Below are 23,819 nucleotides of genomic sequence, written 5' to 3'. Positions count from 1 at the left end.
TTAAGTTCAATTAACTTAACGGTGTTCATCCAATGTATTTTTTATGAATTACTTTAACATAATCCTATTTTGTCAACTGGTTCCACACAAATGAATTGTGTACAACCAAATTATTTTTTTAACTTTTTATTAAAACATTGCAACATGGTCCAACAGCAAAAAACATCCAACAATTTTTAAAACATGGTCCAACAATTCCACTTTCCTATGTTTTGTAACATCTAACAAAACGTTAACGCGCATTCATTTTAGCATTGTGGAGAAAATAACATAACATGTTAATTAATGCTGCAGAATATATATATATATATATATATATATATAATATAATCGGCTGACAATGGCCTATCACAGATATATCTGTGTTAACCAATACATATACAATAACTTTGTTATATTTAACACACCATACAAAAATGTTTAGGGAAAGATATAAATGGAATCATCGCACAATTGTCCAGCAGATGGTTTAATCTGCCGAGCAGAGCGGCACAACTGAAAGACAAACTGCTATCAGTAATGTCAATACTGTACTTAGATTTGACTCTGAAACTTTACTAAATAGTACCACTAGACTATAACATTTCTAAAAAATTTGTTAAATCACTGTTGTTTTTTTTAACTGAATTGTAGTTTTTAGCTTATCATTTTATTTACAGCGCAAAATATAGCTTTGCTGGCTATTCCACAGAACATTCAGCATCGATATAAATGGTTGGCTTATTCATAGAGTTTGTTCTTGAGCATCTGGACCTTGCTTGAAAGTCTGGAAGAATCAAGTTGAAGGAAGACCTTCTGAAGCACTTCAAAGAAGGCTTTCAGTTCCTGAGGATAACTGAGGTTCAGTGCATATATAACTCCCATCAAGAGTGCAGATGCAGAGGCAATGTCTCTCAAGTCATGCAGAACTTCAACACCCTCGATCACTATTCCAACATCGGCTGGAGAAGTGGTGGCATCACCTCCCTCAACATTGATGCTGTAGATGCCGAGAATAATGTGTTGAAGCTCCCTCTCAACAGCGTCAGTATCCTTACATAAATGAGAAAGAAAGGACAAAAAACAAACTATGAAATCACAGAGTGTAACTTTCAGTGTCATCTGTACAAATTGACAAGCTGAATTCAAGATGAATACATAACAAAAAACTGATCATACAGGGATACAAACAGAGGGCAGCGGTAGTGTGACGCTGCAGATTTTTTTTACAAATAGGGTTATACTAACCCTAACCCTTTGCAAATAGTTATTCGGATTCGGTGTGCAAAATCAGAAAAAAAACCCCGAAAAAAACAGGGTATTGATATTTATGAATGTGTATGCAAATTAGTATATGTGTAAATAGATCTGTAAATTAAGAAAAAAAGACTAAACAAATGTGAATGATTAAACACCAGAGCACCTGAGCGGAGCCAGAGGGAGTGAGGAGTGTGAATGGTTGGACATTTGTAAATATTTTTGCTATAATAATGCCCCATTATATAACAGTTTTCTTAGAAAAGTCTAACTGTTAACATACCACATGAAGGCTCAGCAGTGCCAGCTCAATGAAGGAGGGAGAAGATACAGGTTGTCACAGCTACAATCTGAAATTCAACATAAAAAAGGAGCCATCAACCAAATGAAATTCAATTAATTTTTCTGTGAATTATCTTTTTAATGCATAAAATAAGCCCCCTTTAATCCAACATTAAGCATTGTAAAAAATCATTTTGCATATACATTTTCACATAAAATAAAAAACGGATAGTTTACATATAACATACTTACATATAAAGTTGTGGGAAGTCGTGTTAAAAAAACACATATGGTTGATGATAAATGTTCACCTGCAAAAGGAGGGAGAGTGCCATTAGTTTTTGAAAAATAGTTTTCCCTGAAATGATTGTGATAAATTATATTATTGTCATCATTTTGAAAGCATTTCATACCACTGATATAATATTATAGCATGATAATAAGAACCCTTACAAAAAACAATAAACTTTGAATTCTTAAGAATATGTCTGTCATTTTCATTAGAATTCAAAAATATTAAAATAGGGGTGCAGCCTGCCACACACAGACTAGTGCCACAGAACGTTTTTGTGCCTTCGCGGAAGCACACATGCAGGTGATGCGTTCCAGTGAGGTACCTGTGAATGGAAGACGTTTCAACTAAACACAACATTATATTTATATTATATTTAATGACACATGTGTCATTCATTTAATTAAAACGTGTTTATAAACGTTTAACAAACTGGTTTGCTTTACAATCTGTGAACACCTGGAGACTTTGGCTTGGTTGTCCCCTGTGAAGTGTTTTGTTTTTCGACAGCATCTGAAGGCAGCAACAAAAACGAAACTTATTTCCCCTGAGTGTGTGCGTGTGTGTGAGAGATCACTCCGCCTCGCTCCAGGAGAGGAGAGATGCGACATGATTCGCCAACTGTGTCTAACCAGCAATTCAGAAATCAGGAAATTCTGACGGGGCGAATTAAATAACCGTGATTGGCAGATTCAAATGGAACAGAATAAAGTTGAACTGTTGGGTGGGCAGAGTACAATGCCCAATTCTAGACCCCCCACCCCCCTCCGTAAGGTGAAACACGAAAGGGGGGGCAGAGCAGGAGGGTTTCCCACATCTTTGTCACACAAACCGGCCGTGAGAGAATACTAAACGAAGACGTGTTCCGTATTTAACTGGTGTCCAATAACGGAACGATTCCGTATTTTTGGCAACACGAGTTGCGTTAGTATACAGCGGTTAGCTAGCACAACTTTCGGCTATTAGCTTTTCATTCAAGTCCATAACACTGCAAACGCGGTGCTTTATTTCAATAAATTACGTGCTGGTCCGCTAGCTCAAATGTATCAGTTACCCGCACATACATAGCATTTCCTTTCTACATTGCTTCACAATAAAAGCTTCCCGCTGATTCGCATAGGTACTTTTTTTTTTTTAATGAAGTAGCAACAGGAAGATGATGGGTTTTAGTAATAACGTAATCATTAACTTGAATTCAGACAGACACAATTATAGAAACCTAGCGAGGCACACTATAGTACAACTCCGTAAAAAACAGATACACAACTTCAAATGCAGCCAATTCATTGCTAAATACAGGTTGCACAGGCAGACTCTGCCTTTACCATAAATTGCCTGCGATGAGCCAGGTCATATTCTGCCACGGACTCAATGGCAGCTGGGATCACTAACGTTACAGACACGGGGCGGTCTAAAGCTGAGCTGTTATAGATAATGGACAGGTGAACAATGGTGTGTCACAGTGGTAAATTGTTAAGGGATGGCGGGCTCCGCCCAGGGACATGTAGCTCACTTAGCTAGTTTAGCTAACTTAGCTAGTTAGCTACATGTTAAATATGCACCTGCTCTCTAAAACTAAACAAGCAAGTATGTGGTATGAGACACATATTTATCTCATATAAGACCCATATTTACAATATAAATAATACTGCAGGTTACAAAAGTTAAAAGAAATTTCTCTTACCTCTTTCCACTTGCCTGCCGCCAAAAAGTAATTTTTGAACTCCGGTCAGATCCTTCTACGCATGCGCAGTGTAGAGTTCTTCTTCTTCGGGGGTTTACTGCACCTGGCATTGCATTACTGCCACCATCTGGATGTAAGAAGTATCTCGACCCTAATTGGCTTGACATCATTTTTTCGAGCTTGTCCAAAACATTATTATTTTGTAAAGATAACTAGAGGCACAATTACATTGACTTGATTAAAAAAAAGTATTTTAACTTAACAAATTCATGTTTTTTAATTAAACTGAACATAAAAAATATATATAAAGTCAACAACAACCCGGATTCATTTTTTTGAGTGTGTTGTATGAGTTCTTCAGAGCTTCTTTATAATCTTTTAGTCTTTAGGAGTCAGTCAGCACTAGAAGCATTGATTTAGACAAGTGTGACCAATAAATGTTTCTAATTTGGGAAATGAAAAATGAAAGAGTAAAAATCATCTTCCAACATTATTTGTGTGATATCATCTATCAATAAGTACTGCTATCACACAATGTTATGGTAATCAGCTCAAAAAGAAAATATAAACAGGCAGAGAAAATCCTTCTGATTGCCCCAAGAACCAGACAAGACAGTGAATATGTGACTACACACCAGTGGTACATCCTCCTACTTAAGAAAGGTGTCTTGACCACCAGAAGCTCTGGTTTAAATTTACATTTCAGCCATTTGTAAGCCAACTTCCAGATTTCTAGTTTTGATCACGTAACCGTCTGAAGTTAAGAGCTACAACTAAATTTCAAAAAGATTTGGTGCAAAAAATGTTCACACATATGAAATTCAGGAAGCGGAGAGGCACCTGAATGCTATCATCTTCCACCCGACACAAAACACATAGAGCAGAGCTGGACGCCACCGCCCCAATGGCTGCAGACTCTGCTCCGGCTCTGGCCACTGCTGCAAATTCTCCTGTTCCAGCCATTACTCCTGCCCTGACCCTGACTACTGTGATGGAAATCTGAAAATACAAGAGGCTGGAACACCAAATTTGTCTTTGTGTATTTTAATAGGGGCTTTCTGCAGAAAGGATCAACACAGAGAGTCACAGGGATCTCAGAGTGAAGATGCAGAACAGTCAAATGCAAGGATCTTATATAGGAGAACCAAGGTAGTTTGCCTGAGCCAGTTCAGACTGGTTCTGTAGGCGCAGTTTGAAACAGGAATCAAAACACAGAAAACTGATTTACATATGTTTTCTTTGGAGATAGAGCAGACATAAATTCAGTTCTTTGGAGAGTAAATAAGTGATAAAAAGGTCATATAGTTTTCAAGTCATACACAGTTCAGATCATAAACAGTTCAGGTCATAAATGTATTTAGACAGGTTATATATGTATTTAGACAGGTCATAAAAGTCTTTAGACAGGTCTGCAAAAACTTACTTTTCAACTACAAAATAGGTTTCAACCACACTTAGTTATTTTTCCACTACATTTCCCCCCTTTTTGTCATTTATGACAACATAAGAGAATGCACAACTACAGCAAAAAATCTAATACATCAATTCACAAGTATTCTAAATGCATCATCACCAATACTGTAGGAGAAAGCAAACTGCTGTTGTTGTGGACACAGGCATTCTGACATGTAGATTTACAATCCTGTGTCACCCTCGCGTTGAATGGGGTCATAAAAGGTTGCAGAAGGAAGCAAGGAGTCATAAGGCCTGACTGAGGAGCTGGCCCAATATCCAGTTTCAACCACACTTAGTTATTTTTCCACTACTAGTCCCTAGTGTGCAGACCTGGCTGATTCTTGTTAAAAAAGCATGCCAGTTATTCCTGGCACAGGTAAATATTTGCCAATGCCCTTAAAAGGCTATGAGACTACAGGGCTGTGCTCACATGCAAAAATCACAAAAATACATCAAGAATACCTGGAGAAAAATTTAAAGACAGTGTCACACCAGACAGCAAGCTGTTATATTTAGTAGTGACAAGTGTATATAAAACATCACAAATACAATACATGGGATGAAGAAACACGTTCAGTGAAAGCTGTATTGTGAAAAAGTGACACAGTTGATGGAATAAAAAAATGTTTTTTTTTATCCCAAATCTGACGTCAAAAGAAATATTGTCAAACATTGAAGAGAGTGGAGGAAGGGAGGGGACAGGCTATCCCAGAGTGTATATATACAGTATAACAATCATATACTAAAATAACGAATACAACAATATTATAAAATAAAGCCTACATCAAATTCACCACACATTCATGAACCAATCAGACAAAAATCATACATAGATTAGAAACTAGTTCATATAAACTCACACATTCACATAGCAGCTGAACAGGAAATAGGCACCCCAATCGTACAGATTAAATACAGAAAATCAGGCAAAGGCCTGTGAGAAAAGAAATGTTTGAAGTTTGCTTTTAAAAGTTGACACTGTTGACATGACAGACCTTTGGTCAGCAGGCAGCTTGTTCCAGAGAACATGACCACGGATACTGAAGGTGCCTTCGCCAGACATAAATCTGAGTTTGGCTGAGAGCACTGCTGACCTGAGAGGCCTAACCCAATTGTATCCAGTGAGCAAGTCAGAAATGTATTGTGCAGTTAAATCATTAAGTGCTTTGAAAACTAACAGGATTTTGAAGTGGATTCTGTGATGTTCTAGAAACCAATAAGAGATATTTTAGTAAAGGAGGGATATGTTCAAATTGTTGCGTACCTGTAAGGAATCTGGCAGATGCATTCTGAATTAGCCGCAGATGTCTGACTGTATGTTTTGGTAAACCGGCATATAAAGCATTGCGGTAATCTAGCCTGGTTGAGATGAAAGCATTAACCAATATTTGTGAGTCAAATGGAAAGTTTAAAGTTTTGATATATTATTACAAAACGATCATGCATCACATTGTAGAAAACTCCACGTCACAGAACATTTACCAGGCACATGTATTGTACAGAATTGTATTTATTTTTTGTTATACGTCTGGGTTAGTCAAACTCTCTGTGAAAACTTTTTCTGGTGCCATTTTTGTTTAAAGTTGTTTAAAGTGAAAACTGAGTGTTTTGTGGAACTACAAATTCACATGGTTTAATTCCAATCTCACGAACTGTTTTTTCAATCGAACATCATGATGTGGTAAATATGCAAATGAGGAACAGCAATGTAAGACTAAGGATTTCTTTTATTAGACTGTTACTGACAGATAGTGTTACCAATGCTTTTCATTCACCACTGGTAGTGAAGTCATGACTCATCAAGCCAATAATGAAGTGAATGTGAGCATTTACAGTTTCAGTCCGAGTTTTAAAACTTAAGCAGAGCCAAAAGCGTTTCTGTTTTAGGGGCTCAAAAACACTGAAGTTGTGAAGATGCTGGGCATAAATGTACCAAAATGAATGTGTTTTAAAACTAAAATATATTACTTTGGATGTGACATTAGATACAAGGAGAAGCTGCCAAAAAGGCAACATAAATTTAGTTGGAGGCATCACCAGATATATTTTCATATTTCAGTGCTTCAATGCTCTACAGGCCTCAAGGTTAATAGGAAAAAAATTAAAATGAAATGGAAGTATAAATATGTCTTGTTTCCACTCCTGTTCTGAGAGGAATATAATAAGGTCCATAATCTCAGCAGCTATGAATGGACAACAGTTGTTCCACCACAAGATGAAAGGAGAGGGAGGACACGGGTGGGGCTGGCATTAAAAGAGAATGTGCAGCAAAGAGACACAGACACAGAAGAGGTGGATTTACATTTTATTACACATTGTCATTACCAATACCTCTGCCATTATCACTATGCTTCAAGACCTAATAGTACTTCAATCAGGAGAGACTTGATTAACAATTTAACGATGTTTATTTTGACAAATGCACAGAAGTAATGTGAATGTTTATAGTCTTTGGCATTTTAGACCCCTGTGTGATGTCATCAGGATTAGAAGGGGGTGGAGCAGAGCGTCGAACAGGAATACCCCCCGGGGTCTAGACACTGGTGGTGGTTCATCAGTCAATCGATTGTTTGGATGGCCCATATTATGAGCATTGTCCTATTGGACTTCCCTAAGTGTGACATCCTCTGCCCTTAACCCTCAACAACAGTAAGGAAAAACTACAAAAACCTTTTGACAGGGAAAAAGGTAGAAACCTCAGGAAGAGCCGCATGCGAGGGATCCCTCTTCCAGGACGGACAGAAGTGCAGTGGATGCCACGAGTAATAGGTATATTGTCAGGCAGTCTTGTAGATTTTTTAGTTCGCAATCAGCTGCCACCATAGTCCACGATCCGTTGTCATGATCCACTGATACTATTGGGATCCATCATCATGGTCCATGATCGCTGCCAACACGATGTGGGATTTAAACAGTCACTGAATGACGGCTGACTGCGGAAGAGAGGAGAAGGGATTTTTAAAGTTTGACAGCTGCTGAATGACTGGCTGAAAGAGACCGCGCAGACCTGATTGGATATTTAGGAACGCCCACGATCAGCTGATCAGTATGCAGGTTAAGTCCTCCTGTGGGAGTTCCTGGATATTTAGGACCGCCCACAATCAGCTGATCAGTATGCAGGTTTAAGTCTTCCTGACTGAACTTACGCTAAGCTTCATAACTGGTATTGAGAGGTTTCCCGGCGCAGTCTGTGTGGAAGACGCTAACAGCTCTTGGAGTTGCAGAGAGAGAGGAAGACAGCTGCTTGCAGGTTGGGGGATGTAGTGGAAAGAGCCTCATTATGGATCTGCAATAGGCGGAGAAATGCACGTCCCGTGTGAACAGCCAGGCGGCTGTGCGCTTGAGAACGGCGCTGCGCTGCCTCGCAGCGGCGCTTCCGCGTCCGGCGTAACGAGTGGGGGGGCTCTGTGTGTTTGTGCCAGTGTTACAGTAGTACTGAACACTGCGGAAGTCTTCCACACTGCTGGCTGTGTGGCGCTGACACAAATTCCAGCTCACGCATAGGAGAGTGAGCGGTCGCGCCCGAGCAACTGCTGCAGCCTCCCAGTCCCAACCCGGCCCAGAGACGAGTACTCGGACAATGTGCTGAAGCTTCTGAGGGAGGAGTACGGCTCGGATGCTGCGACAGTCGACCAGAGAATCAGCCAATGAGCTGGTGATAGATGTGATGGACTCATCGCGGAGAAATGCACGTCCCGTGTGAACAGCCAGGCGGCTGCGCGCTTGGGAACGGCGCTGCGCTGCCTCGCAGCCTCGCTGCCTCCAGTGTAAAACCAGCGTGACGGGGGGGGATGAGGTGGGGGGTGGGCCAAGACCATGTAGGGAGACTTCCAGTGCCTTGTTACGACACAAAACCCAGGAAGCTCAATCGAGTCGCTCAAGCATGACGTTTCTGACTTAGAGGAACCATAACAAAACGCGCGAGTGTTTTTTTCCCAGAGTTTTTGGGTTGGTAGACATGCCAGATACCCACATTAACGTGTAGAAGCACTAACAAAGTGGAATTTGCATGCTATGTCCCCTTTAATGTAACAATTATGTCCACAAAAGTGAATTTGTGAACTGAGGAATGATTCAGGAACAACCTGATAGTTGGAATCATCAACAGGGTTCTAATCTCCTGACCTACAGTCACACAGCAAGTCTAAATGGTAACTATTAAATTTGACATCAGTTTTTTGTTTGTATATAGGCTTTTACATGTTTATATGGTGTTCAGTGTACTTACTGTAAAGTATAGGCTAGAAATATAGTGTTGGATTGACCAAGATCCTGAGATACTTAAGTAGCTTTCCTTCGAGCAGCATCTCACTCCAACCCAGGAAGAGCAATGTAATTTTTTGCAGCAGAGAAACATGGCCTTGGAGGGGCTAATTTCTATTTCAATTGGTTAGCTAAGAGTTTACCAGTTTTATTGTCAAGTTCAATGTCGTTGATGTAGTCTTAGAAGATAATATTCTCTTTGTTTGGAGATTTGTTGCTGCTATGTCTGTTTGAGAGGCCGGGGCATCCAGTGTCTTCATCTCCTGCAGAACAAAATGTTCACTGACAGTTGAATTGAGGAATATGCTATTAGTCTGCCTCTTAAAACTACTTTTTCTGTTCCTAAGAAGTGCATGTGGTTATGTCTGTGGTGTTGTTGGTTCCTTTGAAACTTTCCTCAGTGTTACGTCCCAAAGACGTCTAGGGCATGAGGGACAAACAATAAAAAAATAAACCGGGCAAAAACAAGAAACCAGTAGGATGCGTTCAAATAAAACCAGTATTTTATTTAATAACTGTAGGGTGAACACAAAACGTCCTTCCCAAAACGGAAGGGCAAATAAGAAAAACGGAAGACAATCTCCAACTAAAAACAAATGAACCTTGGAAACAATACACAACGAAACACCTACTACTGCACACTGGAAGTCCCCACGCAGCTTTTCCACACTGCCGCTTGGACCACTGGCGACAGCTGACGCTCTGCTCAGGGTTTTATCTGCCACTCCTTGATTTCAGTGTGGCTTCAGCTGGGCCAGTGGAGGTGCTAAAAGAGCACACACCTGGAGGAGATGAGAGAAAGAGAGAGAAACAAAACACCCCCTCCCATAAGAACAAACCCCTCCCCGTTAACTGTTCACATAATTAACCTACTACCACCTTACCAATCATTATACAACCACTTTACAATTTCAATCAGCATGGCCTCACCCACGGGATAGCGCATCAGCTACCACATTGTCTGCTCCTCTCTTATGCTTGATATTGATGTTGTAGCTCTGGGCCAGGAGCGCCCAACGCATCAAGCCCTTGTTGTTATACATCTGGGCTAGAAAAACAAGAGGGTTATGATCGGTGTAGACTGTCACTTGGGATGAACTCGAGCCAACATACACTTCAAAATGTTGTAGGGCAAGGAGCATGGCTAATGTCTCCTTCTCAATAGTGGAATAATTGAACTGATGCCGCTCAAATTTGGCTGAGAAGTAGCATACAGGGTGGCACACATCCCCACCCCTGTCCTGCAACAGCACCGCACCAGCTCCCTTGGCGCTGGCATCCACCTCAAGCTGGAAAGGCCGAGAAAAGTCAGGCGCTGCCAGCACAGGAGTACTACAGAGGAGAGACTTGGCAGCCTTAAAAGCATGTTCACATTATTCATTCCACACAAAAACGGAACCAGAGGACTACACAACCTGGTAAGGGGAGCAACTACCACAGATAAGTTCTTACAAAGACAACAGTAATATCTTGCCATACCTAGAAAACGTCTAAGCTCACGCCTAGTGCTGGGAACTGGTAGAGACACCACGGCTGCGACCTTTGCATCCACAGGCCGTACCTGTCCCTGACCAACCTGCTTTCCAAGGTAGGTAACAGTGGCTCTGCCAACCTCACACTTGGCCAAGTTAAGCATCAGAGAGGCATCCGCAATGCGCTGTAAAACAGATTTCAAACTGGACATGTGGCTCTCCCAGTCACTGGAATAGACTACCACATCGTGGAGATAAACACTACAATTTGGCACATCCCCTAACACACACCGCATCAGGCGCTGAAAAGTGGCATGTGCATTTTTCATGCCGAAGGCCATTACATTGTACTGCATGAAAGCATCAGGGGTAACAATTGCTGAAATGTCAGCTGCACGCTGAGTCATGGGAACTTGCCAGTACCCTTTGAGTAAATCTAACTTTGAAATGCACACAGCTGGCCCAGCCCTGTCATCCATGCGGGGCAAAGGAAAAGAATCTGACACAGTAACAGCATTTACCTTTACCTTACCGAAAATCAATACAGAAACGAGGAGTTCCATCCGACTTAGGTGCCAATACACATGGAGAACTCCAGGGGCTGCAGCTGGGCTTGGCAAGACCATTTTCTACTAAATAGCTGACCTCTTTCTTCATGGCCTCTCTCTTAGCTAGCGGACAATGGTAAGCATGCTGTTTACTAGGGGTAGCATTACACACGTCAATATCATGCACCAACACATTGGTGCGAGACGGCACGTTCTTCACCACAGAAGGATATGTGTGAAGCAAGTTAATCACATCCTGTTTCCGATGTGCAGAAAGATAAGACAATTGGTGGTTTATAGTAGACAGAAACTGAATTAGCTAGCCCACCACACTGATGACCATCACAGGGTGTCACCAAATCAGACTTCAACTCAGGTTGAACACATTTGAGAGAACCCCCTACCACAGCAATGTCTGAGGTCTTCTCTGGCTTTTTCTGTGGGACTAATCAAGGATTATTAGGGCCCGAGCACTGACAGTGCGAAAGCCCTATTGCAGTGGTCGCCAACCCCTCGTTCGCGATCTATCGGTCGATCTCGCAGTCTTCACTTTTGATCCCCGAACTCTCTGGACTCACCGGCTGTCGTTGCGCTGCAGATCAGCTGTGTTTCGGTTGGCTGTATTTCACACTCGCTGTGTGTCCGCTCCTGGCAGCGAAGCTGCGGGTTTCTCTCCTGCATTTCCTTCAAAAAATTCGGTTTATGTACTAAACTAAACACCAGGACTCTACGGTATGAAGATGCGCATCTTCCGGTCTGTCTATAACAACCAAAGCGCTGTGTTGTGCCATAATGCATCAAACGTGATACCATGAAATGGTGTGCCTTTGGCATTCAATAAATTTGGTTATCAAAATAAAATATTAAATAATAACTTTAATTGATTAAAGTTACCTCGGGGCAACACCCTTCAAAGGAAGGAAAAAGATAGCCAATTTATTGAATAAGTCTCATAAAAGTACTAACTACAAATTTGGAACTCTGATTAACAATTAAATTAATAACTATAACCAAAATTACCATATAGATAGTTAGCTAAGTTGAAGGATATGGAGTTCTTGACAGTGTAGAGGTTGGCAAAATTCACTTATGCAACATTAATGAAAAAACATTTGTGAAAGAAAAACATTTATTATGAATATAATAAAGTATAAAAACACAAATTACTAACGGTGTAATTGCTAAACAAAGATAGGTATGTGTGTATACATGTGTGTGTGTGTGTCAGCGTGCTTTCAAGATGGTGGCTGGCCAAAGAGATAACACCCTTTTCCCCCCAATGTGCTCCCCAAAATGGCTGCTGGCCACTTTGAAGATAACACCCCCCCCCCCCCCCCCCCTCTATTGTCTTTACGACATGTAGCAGGAGTCAGAGCTAATTAGGTGAAGGAATATGCATGTGTCTGTGTGTGTGCCAAATTAGACAAAGTTACTAGATTGGAATGCAACGAAAGACTGTGAAGAGCATAACCGACTAACATTACTTTCTCAATAACTTGTAACCACAATATCCCAACACCACAAATCAAACTTATAAACGTCACACAGAATCAAATAAACAGTCTTGCTTAGCCTAGTATAATTATTAAGCCCAGTTGTGTTACCCGTCTGTGGAAAGGGGAAAAAGGAAGTTGCTGTGCAGTTCGAAGTTTTGTGTCGTCTTGCTGGTTTCTGTTGAGCTGTGTAGCTCAGTTGCTGGTTGAAGTTTTCAAGCAGGACATCGAGTCGCTGCTTGAAGGGTTGGTAGAGCTTGGAGGTTTCCTTGGTGAGATGAGCTGGAAGCTGAACCTTTGTGCTCCTCTCGAAGATTTGGATGGGAAGAGAAGATGTGAGCTGGAGAAGAGGCTCGACAGCCTTCCCTCCTGTGGAAGGATCGTAGGAAGAGAGCAGAAGAGGCTCGACAGCCTTCCCTCCTGTAGAAGGATTGTAGGACGAGGGCAGAAGAGACAGAAGAGGGGGAGACCAGGCCTTATATTGGCCCGGTGACCTCACAGGTCATGGGGTCCAGAGTGACCAATGGGAGTTGAAACCTGTGTCCCTGGGGGGGGTTTCACACCTCTGTGTGACATTGATGCCCTCTGGGAGACTGAGTTCCTTGCTCTGGTTTTTGATGGCCCCTGGGAGACTGAGTCCTGGGGGAACATGCGGCTTCAGGCTTTTGACTGAACATGTGACACCGAAGTGTTGTCTCACAAAAAACCATGGCCCAACAGCCGTTAGAACAAATGAATAGATTCCGAAAGTGAAACGCTGGAGTGCTTTTACTTTGAAACGGGTTCGGGAAGTGTTGTAAATACATTTGTGTCATAAACAGATAAACACTGTGGTTCACAACAGAATAAACAGAGACAATTTTCTTTCACCTGAGTTTTAATGTTTATCTGATGAATGTATGTCACAAACGTGTGATGGTTGCAACACTTTCTGTATACCTTTTCAAAATAGAAACACTCCAGTGTTTCTGTTGACGGAATCCATTCCCTTGTTTACAATTTTTTCTTTATTTCGAAATATTTGCAGGAGCGGAAGATGCTTGGCTTTATACTGTATGGACATATTCAAGTGAAAGCCTATATGTAAAAACATTGCGCTGCAGTAGCAGCTCCTCTGCAGAACATATTGTTGAACTGAGAAACTAAATATTGTGCATTGAACAGCTGCTATAAATATGAATTGATATTAATGTGAATATTGTGCATTGAACATATAAAGTTGCACAACTGCCTTTTTTTGTGTATATTTATGCTCGTAAATTCAGCCTTTAACAGAAATTGCAAAAAATTCTAAATATGACCCTCCTAAGTGGTTTTTTTGGAAGATATCGGGGTTGTACATCTCGGCTTATGTTTGGAATTTTAAAGAGTGATCTTGGACTTGAGAAGGTTGGTGCTTTCTTGTTTGATTGTTCAGGCAAATTGATTGCATTTTTGATGGCTTGAACATAGTCAAAAACTCACCAAACCTTTATGCATTCTGGAGTAATAGGAAAGGGGCGTGGGAAAATGGCTCAACAGCGCCCCCTAAAAGGCAGCAATTCCGTCTGGTTTAACCGATCTTAACGAAATTTGGTACACATGTGTATCATGACTGGATAAAAAAAAAAAGTCCCAGGCACCAATTTGATTAACGCAACAGGAAGTAGGCCATTATGGATTTAGTGGCCATTTATGCAGTTTTCCAGTGTTGTGTATTTTAACAAACTCCTCCTAGAGCTTTCATCAAATCAACTTCAAATTCACTGAGTGTCATCTCAACAACAAGGAGATGAAAAGTGCTTGGGCCCGCCCAGTGCTGCTTCGCAGCCCTAGTCTTGACCACTCATGTTCAAAATACTACATAAAATCTTGGTCTTTCAGAAGTGAGGTATTAAAGCACCATCTAGGTGGTAGGTGTGGCTCTGTTCCTGTTAATAATTTAAGGGTGATTTGAGATTGATCTGAGATAATAATTTGATTCTTTTACTCGTGTGTGATCAGTTATTCATGAAGCAAAAAAGTCAAGGTGAGAGTGTTTTTTCTGATATGAGGTGTAGTACGAATATTCTCGTCTGGGTTGTGTAGTCTCCAGATATCGGTAAGTCCACCCACATATATAGTTTAATTAGAGATATAGATTAATAGGGTATGTGGGTGGTTGAAATTGAGGAGCGATCAAGAGCTGGATTAATACACAGCCCTGTCAATACAGTCATCCATGCGGGGCAAAGGAAAAGAATCTGACATGAATCTCCTCCTAAAATGATGTGAGAGTTGGAGAAGTTGGCTAATTCTGAAATAAATGAATGGAAGGAGGTGGGGGAGTCAATGTTAGGGGCCATAAATACTGGCTATTGTTAAAGGGATAGTTCTATAAAAAAATGAAGATTCACTCATTATCTGGGGTGGTCTCATTTTATTTTCCATCTATATACTACCCCTTGGCAACATCAAAAATAATGGCAACATCAAAAATAATGTCTACTTTCAGTCTACTTTCTTTCACTGATGCAGGGATTCCACAAACATCTGGTTGGTCTGTTTGTGGAATTTGTTATTTCTGTTGTCACAGAACAGATATCCTCCCTTTTTAATATCCTGTGCGATATCAGGAATCTGATCTGTGAAGGTTCTTCATGATTAACTGACATTGTCTGCTTCTAGCAGCTACACAGCAGCAATAAGGGTTCTTCACAAATTCTTTCTGAATGAGGTTTCATCTTCTAAGCCATTAGCTCACTCGCCAGAAAGCAAGTGTTGTTAAAATTGCCTATTGAGCACCAAACTCTTCCAAAGATCATTATATTTATCTTCAGAGCAGATGCTCTTTCAAATATTGAGTTTAGCTGCACCTTTTTCATCACTGAACATTCCCATAAACTATTGACACTCTGGCTTATCTTTATCTTTTATCTTTTATCAGAAAGTGCAACATTTTGCATCTCCTTTTCACCTGGTAATAAACTGTTACAGATCACACCATTGACAAGAAAAGAGTTTCAGATTTTGCTGTGGTCAGCTCCACTCTTCTGCTGCACTTTGGAAGATGTGTGCAGTGTTTCCCATTAATAACCCAGATGGTGACATTCCACTTCTCACTTCTGCAGCAGCTGCACGGAGCACACACTTTCACTTCACTTAATAATAGCAGTATCAGAATATTGATAACTAGCATTGCACAAATCAGAGATTTTTTGATTAGTGAATGCAGACGCCACTACTGAAACACACAAAATTTAACCAAATAGGTTTTTATGAAAACATATGTTGGGGATTGTGGACAAATTATGTAATCAGTATGAGCCTGAACACCACAGATTATCAGTAACACAGACTGTCCTGGCAGCCCTACTGTATGTAAAATAGGTATAATATTTGTATTATTTATGCTTGCTGTTATGTTATTATTATTTATACTATATATTTTTATGCTATTTTCTTGTATTGCAGAAAATAATGAAAATATTTACTAGCATTGCTTTGTCTTTTATTAATATTTTGGTTCTGAGTAGCTTTTTTGTATCTATGAATTGTCTCACAAATAAACACCAAGAATATTTTTCAGTTTATTAGAAATAATGAATGAGTTACAGGAGCTATAATTAAACAATTAGACACCAGGACTGTTATCTCTGCTGAATACCTCTGACATAGACACAACAATAAATGATTAGTGTATCATCGCTGAGCTGAAGTTTCTGACATCCATCTTATTTTCTGTCTCTTTCTCACTCTCTCCCTCAGAAACCTGTCCAAGAATCCCATGTTGTCCACATTATCCTGGCAGATCTTTGAACCTGTGCAGCTCTTTGAACTGTAAGTCAACCTTCCATTGTCCATTAATCAGCAGAGTTAAGGAGATTAATCTGAGGTTTTCTTCAGGACTGGATTTTCATCAACATAATAAACCAGTGGTTACAGATACGAGTTTGTCTGAGTTTTGAAGCCACTGTCTATTTGTGTGACACATCAAGTTGCATTCTCATCACAACTTATCTTAAAGTTCTTTGTAGAAAAGTGAATAATCAAGGCTAACTAGTTGTAGGAAACATGACACACACACACACACACACACACGCACACACACACACACACACAACCAAGAAGATATCGATCTATCTGTTTGCTATATGAACTGATCCTTACTGCCAGGCCTTGTTCACAGAAACCTATTGACTTGAATACATTATTACATACATTTGCCTACATATACAGTACTCTTTTTGGGGGGGTTCAAATAGCCAAAATTACATATTGGCTCCTTTCAATGCGATGTGTAATGTAGCCCAAAATATCCACCTGTATTAGGGACAAAAAAAAACGGACGGTTTGTGTCCTGCAAATGTAATATCAGATTTTTTCCGAATACTTTAGCAGGAGGAAGAGTGAATAAGTGGTTGCTGTGGCAACAGACAATTTACCAAGAGCAATGTAATTCTCTCTTTGCTACAATACACATTGTAGAACAGATGGAGGATTATAGTTGATTAATGATGCAACACAGAAAAACATGTTCCGAATTAAATGAGTGATCTATTATCTTAGAAAAAGTTAAAACATGAATTAGGGTGAATTTGGGGTTTGTGGGACACCTAAACTCCAGTCTGTGTTTTCCCTTGTTCTAACAAAATTCTGTCAACAGGACTTTTACTACTTTTAGTTGTTCCACTTTATCAAATATGATTGATAATGTGGGACACCATGCTTTGGGTAATCTGCGACAGTCACTCACATTCTCTAAATAGGGAAATATGCATTTAAAGACTTCCTGAAGTAAAACTAAAAAGATAAACAAAAGAGATATAGCATATGGTCTACAGTTGTCAGACAGGAGTTAATGGTAAATACAGTCCATCCCTGCCTGTTTGAACTGATTGTCTGGTTAGCTCACTAGCACATAATCAGTTCGCGCTCTTGGACTGAGATGTTCCAAAATAACAGTGTCTGTCCTGTGGTCTGCAGCCATTGGTTTCACCAAACATGTAGAGAAAACAATGGGATGATCAATGATGATGGTCTCTCACCTTCTGTTTGTTCCCTGAGTAGCCCCAATAGACTTTTTTTTTAAGAAGATCCATTTTCTTAGTAATTTTCTTAGTAGTTTTTTCATAATGCTTTAAAAAATTTGGTAATATTGATCCAGGTGATGTAGTTGTTTTTTTTGGGCCCATTAAAAGTGTCCCAGATTACAAAGTGACCTGTCCCAGATTATCAAATTCAGGCTTAATTTTCTCTTTTGGCACAAAGAACACTTAAAGCTGTGCCATGTGTCCTCTGAGTATGCTATCTCCATTGTTTCTTATGGTATGGTTAGAAAACAGGATTACACAAAGCTATAATATGTTGATCTAACATGATAAATCATAGAAGTAAAATTGCAAAAAATGTCCCAGATTACCAGATTTCACCCACAGACTAATTCCACAAACATCTTTCTATATTTATGTGGAATGCATATCTCGCGAACCGTTCATCTAATTGACTTCACACTTGTCATTTGTAATGTAAATTGTCCAAGAAAGTGCAGTCCTGGAAGAACAACAACTCATCACTGGCCAAGAAAGGTCAGCAGCGCCTCTACTTCCTCCGTAAACTGAAGAGAGCAAGAATTGAGAGCCGCCAACCGCAGGAGCCTTCAGTGCACCGTGAATGCAGCTGAGAGGATCACCAGTGCCTCACTCCCCTCCCTCCAGGACATCTACAACACCTTCCTAGTCCACAAAGCCACAAGCATTGTGAGCGACCCAACCCCCTTTTCAGTTTTCTTCCATCTGCAAAATGATTCTGGAGCCTCCGTGCTGGTTCCAACAGACTGCAAAACAGCTTCATCCACCAGGCTGTCAGGATGCTGAACTCTCGCCCCCAAGGACTTTATCATTCCTCCACCCCCCCCCCCCCACAACCACCATCAACTGATCTCTAACCCCTCCATCTCTAGAAGCAAAGACTGCACCCCCCACCAGGAACCTGCACCCAGCTACCCCTGTAGACTGCTGTCTACATATATGTTTACACTGGGGATCAGAGAGCAATGGCATTTCAATCCTGTCTATGTCCTGTACATATTGCAGAATTGACAATAAAGTTGACTTTGACTTGATAGCAAGCTATAGAAACTGGCTACTTCCAGACTGTAGTAAAGGTAGTAGTTAATCAATTTCAACTTAATTTCAATTAACCCAATAAAAGATGGATTATTTGCAGAGTGAACCATTCTAGCAGAATGAATAGAATAATTTTTTCACATAAAAATGCCGCGTTGGGTCACAGTGTTAAGCCCAGTTCATGCTTCTGCATCGAACCTACGCCGCAGCTCCAGCATAGCCTATGCATAGAACTGAACCCATCACCGTACCCTGATGTGCACCTCCCCAAAAATGTAATAATGCATTGAGGCGACGCACACCGCAAGAGCTGTGATCCGCTTGGTAGCATCGCATTTCCGGCAGACAGTATTTCTGGATTCTCCTGCTTCATCTCACTCGTTTTAACGGTCGTACAGACCATGACCTGGACCTGTTAAACTCATCGCCATTATTTAATCTAGCAAGAATTTCTGGAATGAATTTTGTTAGCAATGATATGTTGTACTTAAAGGGATTTGACATGACAAACATGCCTTATTCTTGTGTAAAAGGTTTGATTGGTTTGGCATGTAGCTCATGAGATTTTGTTAATACTGTCAATGCTCTTCTTTTCTCTCCAGTCATTTAGAGGAGGTGGTGTTCACCTGCGGCTGTGAGATCCGCTGGCTGCAACTATGGCAACAGAGAGGGGAGGCAGGTCTAAGCAGCCAACAGTTATATTGTGCTGATGGCTACGGGAAGATAATGTTGCGTGATATGAACATTAGCAGTTGTGGTAAGTTTCAAGTAGGGCTGCACCTAACGATCATTTTTTTGGTTAATCGATTAATCTAACGATTATTTTTTTTACGATTAATCGATTAATCTAATGATACATTTTTGGATTAATCTAACGATACATTTTTGGATTACTCTAACGATTCATTTTTATTAATCAATTAATATATTTGTTGAAGTAGTCTAGTAGTTGTATCAATGTCTATATGAAGTCAAAAACTGACAAATAAAATAAAGTAAGTATAATTCAATAGTATGTCAACAATGTTTATTATACATTTTTACACTGAGCTGAAGTGTACTCTAATAATAAAATAAATATTATTTTCTCATTTCAACTCAAATCTAAAAATAAAGGGGTTTTGAAAAAGGCATCTTAAAATAAAATGCTTAAGTTTAGAAAAAATAAACAAAACGATGTAGTTTGAGTTTCCCCATTTCTTCTTTTTTCTTAATATATAACTACATTTCACATATAAACAATCTCAACTAACATAACAACTACACAGCTTTAACTTTCCTCTTTGTTCCCACTTTCTCTGGTTAAGTGAAGTGAACTCTACTGTGTGCTGCCCGGATTCACTACCATAAATGCAGAAAAAAGTGCGCAGGATAAAATAGACACGGTCCGTCAAAATCTAATACAAGCGTCTGGGTCTGTATAGAGCGCCTTCTGGGTCTGGTCCGGACCGCGGTCCTACTATTGGTAAACAATATTTAGATCATCGGGGGGCATTTAAATAACTTAAAACACAAGCCATAATCAGGGGAAATCCCTGCCAGATATAGAAGACACTGACTCTGATTTTTAACAAAATGATTCTTAACTGCATGATTTGGAAGTAAATCAGTCTCATCAGATTTTGACATTTTAAAGCCTTTGAATTCCTAGTTCCAAGTATAAGCAATAGATGGTCTCACATCGAACCAAACCTCTGGCCAATTAAGTCATGTTCCAGTGGTCATGTGACACCTGAGACGGGTAAGACGAGAGAGAGATTCACCCATAGACTGTATTTATAATTCAGCTTTATTTACATCGTGTTCACTCAGTTCTCTGACATTTACTATGTTTCTGTCGTTATCAGTCACTGGAGAAGGTTTTTACACCGACATCTTTATTAGGGCCCGAGCACAGTGTGAGGACCTTATTGATTTAGCTTTGTGTTCATCGGGTTTAAGGACTGTTCTCCAGTAACAACAGACACAGAGGAGCTGATATCCGGTTTGTTCAGTGAGTAAACTCTTGTTTTATTAAAGTTTTATAGTTTTTAACTTCACATATGTTCTCTATTCTCCACGAAAGTTACTGTGTGTTTCTAGGTGTTCTGACCGGAGAAGAGGAAACTGTTAGCATGCTAGTTACTGTCCCAGTGAGTGTGAAGTATGATGCTTACCAAGCTAGCTAGTTAGCTGATAGCTTTGTAATGCTGGGCCTATCAGTTCCCTCAGGGCTGCTACCCTGAGTTTACCAGGTGTTAAAGTTAAGCTCAATAAAGATGTAAATTTAAAAGGTCCATGAGGACGTGTTGATAGTTCAGTTTAACATGATGTTTAGGTAACTTCTTACATGTGGTTAAACAGTAGCATTAGCTTTCTGTGTTCTGTTGGAATTACATGCTGTGTGTCTACAGTTAATCAGGTAAAAAGTTGTGTGTAAATCTATGTGGTTATTTATTGAAGCTGTCAGATTATACTGACTGTGTAGGAAAAACAGACAGTAAGTTAACTACATTACATTCAGTTTTATGATTTCTCCTGGGCTGTGGATGTTGGATTTCTTGGCGCCAGTGTCTTTATTTCTACTTTAATGTGATTATGTAATTCTGATGTGATAATGTCTGATTGTTACTAACATTCATTAATTATTTTACTATTTCTCTCTGATGATGTGCTTTTGTATGCTTTAAATCATCCATGAATCTACCAGAGGCTGAAGGACCGAAGCTTAAGTTTTTGATGATGACATGAAACAACTGGACTTCATCCAACGATCAGATGACTGGAAAGAAGACCTCATGTATGGAGCAGAATATTTGATGCCATTCTTCAGGATGTTGAGGAGAGAGACTGGATATCAACATCCTTAATTCTTTAATGAGATATGATGATGTCAATAAACCTCCTTCAGTTTCCTCTGAGATAACAGACCAACAGAACTTTGAGTTTGATTCTCTATATTCTCAGATTCAGTTTCTTACCTTTTACTTAATTTCTGCTGTTTTTAGAGGTGGTAGTAACATTTTAAAAATATAACTTGCAAATTATTCATCCAGAAGTAGTACTTCAGCAGTCACAACCTTCAAATGTAAGTGTTTACCAATGTGACATGAAGAGTCCTCAATTGTTAACAGCTGCAACTGTACAACCTGAAGTTCACCTGGATTAATTGTGACTTCTATAACAAATGTTTACTGCTGTTTAGTCTTTAAAAATATGTATTAGATATACGTGATTAAGTGTTTACTCAACCTCTGATATTTATGATTAAACCGTACCGAGTACATTTTCCATTGACTACAGATGACTTGCCTGGTCTTTGCACATTTACCCCTTTCTTCATAATAAATCAAACAGACACTGGTGAATTAATGTTTTCAGGCATAAAATGTTGTCAAAAGACACATAAGCAATAACTCGTATCCTAACTATCAATGATTGATTTTATTAAAACCAGAATGTAGAAGGCCTGTAATTAATTTCAAATTCCAATAACACGTTCATCAAAGTGTTCTTGTATTATTATAATATTGTGCATGTTTCTGCTGTGACTTTTTACCAGATATGCTCCTAAGAACCATGAGTACTGAAACAGTTTCATAGATAACTTTATTGCACGTTAAACTATACATTCATTTATAATCCAACAATAAATGTAATATAGTTATGGATCAAGGTAAACATGATCTTCAATGTAAGAAGATTAATCTCTAGTGCTTAATATTTAGTAAGTATAATTTAAAGTAGAAAAGTTAGAATTGAGAAAGTTGTAAAGTAGTATTTCATATAAATCTTACAGCACTTGATGCAGTCGTCTGTTTACTGTAAGAGTAAAGTCCAAAGACTGGAGGAACACAAGCTGCTCTTACATTTAAAATGTTTAACAGTGTTTAGTTAGACTAATGATGTTGATGGAGAAAAATACAAAAGTCCAGAAGCCATTATTCATCAAAGTTCATGTAGCAGCTCCCATGTGTCTCTTTGTGTTCTGCAGATTAAAACAGTGTTAGAAAATACTTTAACTATTTAACATTAGCTCACACACTCACTTCAGCTACAACTCTGAAATATGTGGATATGTGCACCACTGGATTTTTAAACATGAACATACATCAGATGATGGAAGCTAACTGTGTTAGCAGCTAGTTCTCAGTGCAGTCGGGAGCACAGTGTAAGGGGGCCCACTCCTCAAATTGAGAGGTCAGAGGTCAGACCCAGCTCCTCCTTTTTGTGAAACAATCGATTGCTTATCCTTGGTATCCCTGATGTTTAATCTGAATTTTAACATTCGAATTTTGGCATCTGAATTTAACACTTGAATTTGAGCAACTTGAATATGTACTAATATATACATTTTTGATTCTGAATTTAAGAACATTGAAAAAGGAGCAAATCAAACAAACACTAAGTTACTTCATGTACTGATCAGGTGCTGATAAGTAGTATTGAGTTTATTAGTTAAAGTAAGAGCAGAGTGGAGGAGGACACAGAAACTCCAGCTCGGTACAAACCAACTGCAGCTTCTGCTCTGATCACTGAGCAGCTGTGACTCAACAAAGTCACTGACCGGCTGCTTTACGGTAACGAGCTCTGATCTCACTGCATGTCTCAGACTGAGGGAGTGAGTGGGGGCGGGGCCCCAGGGCCTGTGTGTATGTGTATGTGTAAATGTCATCTTTTGAAAAACATCATTTTGAAATAAGTAATTGTATTTATTTATTTATTTATTTAAGTAAATGGATTCAGTTATATATTTATATTGTGCTATATTTATATATTTATTGCCATATATTTTTTATTTCAGGGTTTATCTCATAGCCATATTTAGATGGAGTTACATTATCTGTCATGTGCCTTCTCTCTCAGATTTGCCAGATATCAGTGTCAGCCACAGCAACCTCACAGTTATCGAGGGTGATCATGTAACTGCAACCTGCAATGGCTCTGGATCCCCATTACCTGAGGTGGACTGGCCTGTGAATGGCTTACACTCCATAAATGCACAAGAGGTAGGGAGCACACACACACG

At 39.6% G+C, this 23,819-nt stretch overlaps 1 protein-coding gene across 1 annotated transcript in view; it reads left to right on the top strand.

Moving 5' to 3' along the window:
• Positions 1-23,819, top strand: part of LOC117762750 (NT-3 growth factor receptor-like) — a 123,660-nt gene that overhangs the window by 40,193 nt on the left and 59,648 nt on the right. Inside the window, exons 4-6 of the mRNA XM_034587343.1 lie at positions 16,452-16,523; positions 19,414-19,568; positions 23,657-23,799. Of these exons, the coding sequence (XP_034443234.1) occupies positions 16,452-16,523; positions 19,414-19,568; positions 23,657-23,799 (370 nt within the window). The remainder of the gene's footprint in view (positions 1-16,451; positions 16,524-19,413; positions 19,569-23,656; positions 23,800-23,819) is intronic.

The sequence above is a fragment of the Hippoglossus hippoglossus genome, chromosome 6 (assembly GCF_009819705.1).
Source record: "Hippoglossus hippoglossus isolate fHipHip1 chromosome 6, fHipHip1.pri, whole genome shotgun sequence".
Taxonomy (NCBI): Eukaryota; Metazoa; Chordata; class Actinopteri; order Pleuronectiformes; family Pleuronectidae; genus Hippoglossus; species Hippoglossus hippoglossus.
The sequence above is the reverse complement of the archived record's forward strand: the minus strand, read 5'-3'. Positions and strand labels throughout refer to the sequence as shown.